At 40.1% G+C, this 9,562-nt stretch overlaps 1 protein-coding gene across 2 annotated transcripts; it reads right to left on the bottom strand.

The window, feature by feature from the left end:
- Positions 1–4,162: 4,162 nt before the first annotated feature.
- RB195_004060 (uncharacterized protein) lies at positions 4,163–9,444 on the bottom strand (the record flags this gene model as incomplete). 2 transcript variants are annotated; one of them, XM_064178335.1, is made up of 15 exons in its annotated part: positions 4,163–4,274; positions 4,579–4,661; positions 4,803–5,061; positions 5,333–5,490; positions 5,635–5,730; positions 5,873–5,990; positions 6,097–6,206; positions 6,473–6,606; positions 6,678–6,754; positions 7,426–7,462; positions 7,526–7,607; positions 7,789–7,956; positions 8,304–8,487; positions 9,218–9,325; positions 9,383–9,444. In XM_064178335.1, the coding sequence occupies 15 exons, from the start codon at positions 9,442–9,444 to the stop codon at positions 4,163–4,165; spliced, it is 1,788 nt and encodes a 595-aa protein (XP_064033021.1). The 2 variants fall into 2 exon arrangements, with proteins under 2 accessions (XP_064033021.1, XP_064033020.1); XM_064178334.1 differs by having other exon boundaries at positions 7,426–7,607.
- Between the last annotated feature and the right edge of the window lie 118 nt (positions 9,445–9,562).

Raw genomic sequence — 9,562 nt, 5'->3', positions numbered from 1 at the left:
CGGTTCCAAAAGTCAACAACTGTCACGGGAAGCGGACGATCGAAGAGATCACTATTGTTGTAATAGCCCACGCGCGACTAATTGAACCTAATCTACTAATTCTACATTCATAAACCGCTATGATTCTGAAGTTGAATACACTGTGAGTAAAAAAAGAAAGTAGATTACGTCAAATACTTTATGCGTTCCCCACAATCGACTGTCGTGGCTGATGGAGTGGTCATTTGCAAACAATGACTGGCAAATATGCTGCTGCACAGGTGGCGCTTACTCGGATTTAGTGCCCATCATCCAGGTGTCGCGATAAAAAGTTCAGGGCTTGAATTCACAAGCCGCGAATGAAGTAAATCACGTAAATTTAATCATATGGGAATAGCCGTAGCACCAAAACACACTTCGAAATCTTAATGTGGCTAGAGGCTCAAAGGAGTTTGCAATTGATAAAAAAAAAGATTCGCCACATCGAGATGTGACGTCAGTCGAGGTTTTTGCCTACACTATCAAAATCTCCCTCAACTATTTTTTCACAAATCTATGGAAAAATCGTTCAAAAATAAGCACAGCTTTTGCTCAAACGAAAAATAAAAATCATCTTTGTATAATGCAGGTAATGAACTGATCTTAGTACTGGTCTTAATGCAGTCACCTTTCCGCTTGACTCATCAGGAAACCTCCTTGCTCGCTATTCAAACCATCCCCTTACGATGCTGCCAAATTCGGGTAAATGTTCAGCTTGAGAGCAATCGGTCCCTAGTGAGCGCCCCTTCGCTGGCATATTTGATTTAGGACAATTAGCAGACACCACACACACATTACTCAAGATCTTCCGATGATCTCTCAGAGTAAAGATATGTAACCAGCAACAATTCGATGTGGCATCTAACTTTGGTATTTTTTCATAGGAATCTTTTTACTCGACCCTCAAAAAGAAAAAAAAAACCAACGACTCTAAAGCAGTCCAGTAAGGAAGTTGTTATAGGCTAATCTCAAATCTTTCAGAAAATCGGCAAGTCGTAATTAAGAAATTCGCACATTTGTATTGAGAAATGTTCTAGCGAATATAAAGACGCGAATACATGTCAAACATCTCCGGAAGGTTCGGGGATTTGTAACACGTGCCAATTCTTTGTCAAATGGGCAAAAAGCAAATTTTAATCTTAGGTGCCAACCAGTAGAGCGACACCCTCCAAGACCAAAATGAGAAGTGGCTAGAGTCGGGTCAAACGGTGTGCAGTTCAGTGCAATTGCGGAAGCAGACAGGTTCAAAGCGGTGCGGTGAGCTGAGCAGTGAGGGTCTAGGTGTCATCGCTAGCTTCCTTCGGACTGGAGCGACGAGTGGAGCTAGCGAGCGTGCCACTTCGATCATAATTACTAGTCACAAATTAATTACAAAAGGGCGTGAAGCACAGTACATTTTCGCACGCGGTCTAAACGGCGCGGCGGAGTCATCAGTTGCAACCGCGGTTGCACAATCGCAGACTGCCGCGATAGGTGGTGTTAGCAAGGGTTCCAGTACGCTACGCTACGGGTCTCATCTAAATCTACTTAAACGGCTGCGCGGGCAGTCGCGTCGCGGCGCGCTGGCCGCAGCCACTTCTGCCGGCCGGCGGCTCTTCACAAGGCTGGGGGCTTTACTGCTAAAAAGTACTCACAGCTGTTCGACGTGAGGTAAATAGGTGAAAGTGATACCTTCTACCTTCGCTACACCTGCTACATTACCTATTCTAGCTTTAATTGTCTGCTAACTAGGGTAAGTTATTTCTAGATATGTATTTATGTTGTGACTTCTTTCTCATCTAAAAAGTCTTTATTTCTTGGTATGCGCTCCCATGGAGTTGTTTTTGGCAGGAACGTTAATGATCCTTCTGGCTTCTGCAACTCACGGCTGGCACAATCCTGTCTGTTAACGCATTCTTTATGTAGTTGGAAATTGGGTTTCTTTTACGAGTTGTTGCCATATGCCCACAAATTTTCACTGATGTTTATCTCTGCCCTTTAAAGATTGCATTCCACCTAACTCTCTTTCTTCGTTGCTGGAATCATTCCATCTCTACTCTGAACTGCCCAGTATTGCTTTTCATATAACTGTTATTAATTATCGACTTGTCGAAGATACGGTTTTCGGAGAGCATATGTTCTACTGGGATAATGATTTACAATCGTTCGAAGTAAGGATTTCGTGAAATTTTTAGTGATTTTTGTCTATTAAAACGCTTTTTTAACGTCCATCTACGTCCGTATTTGTTTTCTCTCCATCTGCTTTGGCTTGTACTTTGTTTTGGGTATTGTAAGAGTGTCAACATGTTAAATGCATGGTTATCGTTATTGAGAGTCTATTTCGGAGTCGTATAATTCAAAGTCGTACCTTCAGAAATTCCGTAATTAAAAGCGATTATTTTAAAAGCAATGGTGGGCAGTTCAGAGTAGAGATGGAATGATTTCAGCAACGAAGAAAGAGAGTTAGGTGGAATGCAATCTTTAAAGGGCAGAGATAAACATCAGTAAAAATGTGTGGGCATATGGCAACAACTCGTAAAAGAAACCCAATTTTCAGCTACATAGAGAATGCGTTAACAGACAGGATTGTGCCGTGAGTTGCAGAAGCCGCGAATCATTAACGTTCCTACCAAAAATAACTCCATGCCAGCACATGCCAAGAAACAAAGACTTTTCAAATGAGAAAGAAGTCACAACATAAATACATATCTAGAAATAACTTACCCTAGTTAGCATACAATTAAAGCTAGAATAGGTAATGTAGCAGGTGTAGGTAGAAGTTATCACTTTTACCTGTTTACCTCACGTCGAATAGCTATGAGTGCATTTTAGCACTAGAGGCCCTCAGCTTGTGAAGGGCAGAAGTTACTGAGGTCCAGCGGGCCGCGACCGCCCGCGCAGCCGTCTAAGTACATTTGAATGGCACCTGCGCTAAGCTCCTATGGGCTGCGCTCGAGAGCAACCTGGAGAGAAGCCGGTCCACCGTGCTTCGTGTCGTTTTGAACAGAGTACAGTCAAAGTATAGGGCAGATTGAAGTACAGATATGGAATACGCCACGAATAAATATTCCGTAGTGAAATATCTATTATATGAGCAGTTCAGTTGGTAACATAAAGGATCAATACACTTCGCATTTAATTAGGTGTCACGTTCAGAAATTTCTAATCCGTCTTCATCTCATCGACTACATTAGAAAGAATCAAATCTTGTGCTTTCATTCAGCAAAAATCGCCTTGAACAATTATGAGTTGGAACTTAGACACCAATAGTCCAAGCTTGAAGAAAAAATTATTTTCGTTGTCTGGACATAATTAGTAATAATAATAATTAACAATCGCAACTTCACATTTACTCTGTGACCAAGCCGTTTGTCCACAAGCAGAGTGGGCATCCATGCAAAAGGCGTAAATAATTGTGCACCGTTGAGAATAAGCATAGTAGATCCAATGTAGGAAGCGTTTACATCGCACAAAAAGAAAAGAACATCAAACAATGCAGAAAATTTATATACAATCTGAATGCAGTGCTAGTTGTTCATTAACTAGCAGCAACTGTACAGAAAACATGATAAGCAGGGCAGCTTATTATAGCTCAAGACAACATATCTGGAATATGGTAATACTTTTTTCAATGAAACACGTCATGACGACTCTGTAGGAGGGAAAAAACAGCAAAAAAAGACTGATCATCAAATGAAAATTGTTAGTTGTAGGTTCTTCGTATGGGAACTACTAAACATGTGAACAAAAAATCTTTGGGATATTTCTGCCGGTCAACAACTGATTCGACTAGGCCGCAAAACACAGCTAAACTCTACACCAATGTACCCTATCGGTTGGGAGCACAGTAGTAACCTGATTCTACGAAATCTAAGCAGCTACACGTTAGAGCATCACTTCTGACGCAGATAACTGAATGAAAACGAACTCAATGCAATGGCAAATGTTAGTACACACTATTCTGTTCTTACAAATTAGTTCGAAGTATTCGAAAACTACATTACATCAGTCATAGAAAGCTTACAAACTTGCAAATAAAAAAAGGTCTCTGAATAGTAATGGCAGAAAACATTCCATGAGCCATGTGGAAGCGAGGTATGCAAATTAAAAAGTTGTAAAAGAAAGCAGTCCGAGGAAGAGAGAGAGAGAGAAGAAACAATCGTAACTAGACTATCCCCTCGACAAAAGAGGTATCATAACAAGTAATCAACGTTTTCAAAAAAGTCATTTCCCGTCGAGTATTCTCAAAGATTACGCGTGGATCTTCACTCTCACATCTGAAAATAAAGTGCAAAAGTAAAATCAACATAAATAATCAATGTAGGATTCAACTCGGTACAAAATTCTAGAGAAATTCTGTCTGATCCTTTACCCCACCGCTTTAGGAAGGAAACAAAGAAAAAAGTCCTTTTCTTAACATCCTGATTATATAAAAATATAACCTACTGAAGCATTGATATTGAACTGTACTTCCTAACGTTTGCACAAGGAGATGAGTACCCACAAACGCGGATAGAAAATTATCACGCACTTTTTTACAAATGAAAAAAAAATGAAAACATGATGTCCAACAATGTCTACCTCAAAACATTAGGCGCTATAACCATTGCAAGGTTTGAAACATCCATCTTAGTGTGAGCCACAACTTCTTCACGCGCAAGATCCTTAAGTAAAAGTTATTTAGTGTGCAAAGTATAAAAGATAATGGAAAATTGACATCGGACTAGTGGTGCAAATAGAATAGATTTACGTATAAAGGGAAGAAAAACACTCCGAAATACGTGCAGATAAGAACTACTCCAAACCTGTAAACATGCGACAAGCTTCGCTAATACAAGCTGATTAGTGCTAGGAAGCACTTGAATCATTCGCGTGACTTCAGTGGGATTCTCAGATGCTGCTAGCGCTCTTTGATAGAAGGCATGGGGTATGAGTGGTTCAGGTAGTTGCCGTAACCACAACTTCAGCAGACCTGCTGGGACGTGCGGATCATGCACTACGGGAACGACGAACATGTCTAGCCGTGCCCTGGTAGTCATGAGCTGATCAGGATCAGCTGGCACCCTGTAAAAAATAAAATGCAAGGTTATTTGACGAGCGAAATAAGGAAATAAACCGGAAAACAATTTCTTGTTCAAGAAAAATTAGCGAATTTCTTATTCGTTATTTCCGAAAACCACTCGTATCTAAAAATGGTCGTAAATACTAGCAAAGCTTCCTATGAATTATGCAGTCAGAGCGAAAAGAAGTATGTTGCTCTTGAGTTGAAAATGCTATTTCCGACAAGGATTACTCAAAACGGGTCGAAGCTTTATGATCAAAGAGAAATAACAACCTGAACAATCCTTCAGTTCTCCTTGCACCGGATTCATAAAGCAGGTCAATTAGCGTCGTTTCAATCCACGGTAGCTGAAGTTGTGGGAACCGCTCAGCTTGCATTTCCATGAGTTCACAAAGTGAAGCGGAAAACTGGGGAGGGTTGAAAATATGGACCTGCAGAATTGGATTCAGAAATGTACGGAATAAATCCTTTCCTCTCCTTAAATTAAGAACCCCAAATCTGAACAGCAAATAAAAACAAAATAAATATTAAACGAATTCGTAAATAACCACATGGTCATACTGATCATAACTAACCCTTGCTTCCTGTACTGCCGCCAGAGTAGGTTTCGTTCGAGCTTGTGATTTTGACATTCGTTTTGCACATTGTTGGGCAAAGTGCGATACCGCAACCTGCAAAATTGTTGTTGCATGGGTTTTTGAAACAAAAAAAAATCGACCAGCAGACTTTGAACAAATAGGCAGAAAAATAAGAACAACAATGTCACAGTTGCAATTTTATAACATTCTTGTAGAGAAGAGAATGCAAACAAACCTCTGGTCGATCGAATAGCTTCTCAGAATTTCTGTCGATGAACTCTGTCAACAACGCCGCATGCTTTTCGGATGGTGACACGAAATTCAGAAATATAGCAAGCAGTTCCCAACCTCGTCTAAAAGCGCACAACTTACTCAAAAAAAAAAAACTATAGAAGCCAAAACTAAGAAAAATATCAGCCATGTAGACTGGCAATTCATGACACAAACAAGATTTCTCACCGAACACTATCTGGCCGCTCATTATCTGTGAGTTGCTGCATGAGCTGTGCAACTGCCTCATCTGCGCACTCCTGCTTCGAAAGAGCGAGTTCACAAAGCGTCAAGGCTTGCTTGAAAAAGGAAATAAGAATACCAATGAAAAAAAAAAACCTTAAAAGAGTGTATTGGGAAATTTCTGATTTCCCACCAGTAAGAGAGAGATTTTCCCCGTAAGTCAAGGAATATGAACCATGAGGTGAACACAGAGGTATCAATCTATCTACGTTTCCAATGTGATGTTTCGAACTATTCCCCATGCTCTATCTGCTAGAGGAAACTACCAAACTCGAAAATGTTCCCGGTATCCTACCTTAAGAAGAGAAAGAAGAGATTAAACCTGATCTATGGGAGTTTTACTCTTTCTGTCACCCATGTACCCTTGGATGAGCTTGAAAATCGTTGGCGACTCTTTCTTCAGTTGTTTGTTGTCGGGAGCAGAAAGCGGTTGTTTTGGCGCATCTTTGGCCCACCCTGGAAGGTGGAGAATAAGAATGTGAAAGCGAATATGGTTAAAAAAACATGTTCGGTGCATTAAATCTCACCTCCAGTGTTTGTTGACTTCTTCGGACCAGTGTTTGTAGAAAACAGCTGGCGCTTTTGTGTCGGCGGACTGGATGAGCTGTAGAAAAGTGGTGTAGTCGGATCAAAACGAATTGAAGTTATGTACAGTTGCGAAAGCAGCTGCGCTCGAAGCGGCGCGGTGGTGCTACTGGTTGTGATTGAGATGAGACTTTTTTTCTTGCAGCCGTCAACTCAACTGCTCCGCTTCGAGCGCAGCTAGTTCAAGTCCACCCAAGTTCAGGTGGCGGCTAGATATCAAGTAAAAGCTGTTGTCATTATGAATGGTTAGAAAGGTAAAACAAACAGAATACCTAACAGGAATCTTTGGGTAAAAATTATTTAGAAATTTTGTTACGAATTACTTCCTTGGATAGATTAGCTCAGAGGTAAAGAGAGTGGGGGCCAAAAGAATGAATGGATAATGGAGGTAATCAAGTATTAGAGTTAAAAGTAACATTTCGGTAATGTATATACCAATACACCATCACCACTGCACTATAGTTATATTTTCACCGCATTTTTCAAGCCGCAAGTAGATAGATTAAAAATTAAGAAGTTCTAAGGAGTTTGGAAACTAAAGAAAATACAAGAGCATGGGCAAAATTTTATGGATATAAAAATCATAATAATAATAGACAACTACACTGGTTGCTGACAACAAGACGTACCTTCCGCAAAAACACGATTAAAGTTAAAAGTATGATAATCGCTGGTGAAATTAGTACATACCGAGAAGACCGAGCAGGAATAGAGTCCGATGAGGGAGCTGTAGACATCGTTGAGGTGGTACCCATAGTGGGAAATGGCGGAAACTGTCGCGGTGACCTACCGTATTCCCTGTTACTATAGTCACGATATTCACATCGTTCTCCTACGGATAAGCTATCGCTTTGATCGTCCAAGGACATCCACTAAAACATAATACAACTACACTACATGACATAGACAATAAAATGTGAAATAGGGATGTAAAATATGGTTTAACGGTGCCAGATCTTTCGAATTGAAACATAAAAATGCACACAAAGAAAAAGAACCGCGATCTGCTTGCTTGCATTTTCATTCTACAGATAAATCTGGAATGCCACTAACATCAAATGACTGCTGCATGCCGTTTGTAGTGCCGTTAGACGAGCGACTTGCTGTTCTAGCCATGACAATTCCTGTCTCTGGACCAATATTTTGCGCAATGACTCTTCGAGATCCTCCTCCAACTCGTCTAATTGCTGGTGATGTTTGCGTTTCGCAAGTGCGCTTCACCTACAATTTGAGCATATACATGAATGATAAAAATGCCTGATTTGTTGGGGAGTTTAAATTGTTCTGATACTTCTTACTGTTAACAATAGAAAATATGCTACATTTTGAATTCTCGAATGGAAAAATAAGAGCTAAGGTTATTACTACTCAATACAACAGTGAACAATTAATAAGATCAGGATTTTGACTAGGCTAATCCATTCGTTCTTTTATGTCCTCTAATCTTTCCAATGAAGAAGCCCCACCAAGTCCCGAAAAGATTTATCCTTAACCCTACTCTTAAAGATTAAAAGCAGCGAGTACCTCTCGTGGAATTTTGATGGGCCCACTGCATGAAACGAACTCACTCTTGCATGCTCAGCGCTTTCAGTGTTTTCCTTCAAAGTCTGCAGTTTGGCAAGAGGAATAATGTCAATCTCAGCACCTATCGGCCGCTGCCATATAGTTTTCATTGAAGAGGCATTGTAGTAATAGTAACGGCCCGTCTTCGAGTCAAACAGCTCCCACCACTGATTTTCGTGTGTACGTTTGCTGAAATACAGAAACGGCGTATGGCACAACGGAACAGTCGCAGCAGTTGTTGGGGAATGGGAAAGAGAATTGGAAGCAAAAATCATACTCAAAGGGAGGGTTCAAACTAATAACGATACACAACAAAGTGCAGGTTTTGCCGTTAGTCTCTGCTTGGTTGAAAACATGTATATATGTACAAAATAATTCGAAAATACTTGAGAAATAATAAGAAAAAAGGTTAACCAATCAAATCTGCTCACTCTTGAAGAGGTAAGATGTAGTTGAGGTTCCAGTACGTTCTTATTTTTCGAAGAAAATCAAATCAGTCGGGGCTCTAGGGTCTAAGCATTAGTCTCAGAGGACCTATGACATGCAACCCAAAGTTACTAAGAGAAAAAAGTAATTTAGATTGTCTGGAAATAAGGGGGCCACTGAGTAACTTGGATGAGTCTAGTCATAAAGGGAAGAACAATATCCAATGAAACAGCAGACAACACCAACAAAACGCAGTGAAATATCTTACTCGGAAAATTGAATACTACTAACTCATATGCCTATACAATAAGAAATAGTAAATGTAAAATTTAAAAAAAAACCCTTGCAATTAAGATTAAGATGGAAGATAATGCGAGACACGTGTTATTGTAACAAAGTGAGAAGTTCTAGATATCACAGCAAACAGAAAAAGAGGCGATTAAGAACGCCAAGTGATTTACGAAGTCAATAATTATAAAATGGAATCCCTTACACTGAAGCACCAGGAGGTGGTTCCCATGAGCACTGCCCGGTGATCAAATTGGCGTACATATGCTGCTTTGTTTGCGGTTCGACTATTTCTACCCATTCGACGGTATTACTGCAAAGAAAACACCATGGAACGGCAGAGTTAAATGATCAACGATAAACTTACTACCTTGATACGCTTGGAAGATCAGAATCAGCTGTCGAAATTCGATTACCATTGTTTAGATTCATTTCGGAATAAGTAAATTGAAAGTAGGATCAAAACAGCATTTCCAGAAACTAGAAATCTGTAACAAATAAAACAGATGTCACGACACAAGAGAGGTGCACAGCTATCGTCGAACACACA

Source organism: Necator americanus, chromosome I, assembly GCF_031761385.1.
Source record: "Necator americanus strain Aroian chromosome I, whole genome shotgun sequence".
Classification (NCBI taxonomy): domain Eukaryota; kingdom Metazoa; phylum Nematoda; class Chromadorea; order Rhabditida; family Ancylostomatidae; genus Necator; species Necator americanus.
Note: the sequence above shows the minus strand (reverse complement) of the source record. Positions and strands in the feature narration are given on the sequence as shown.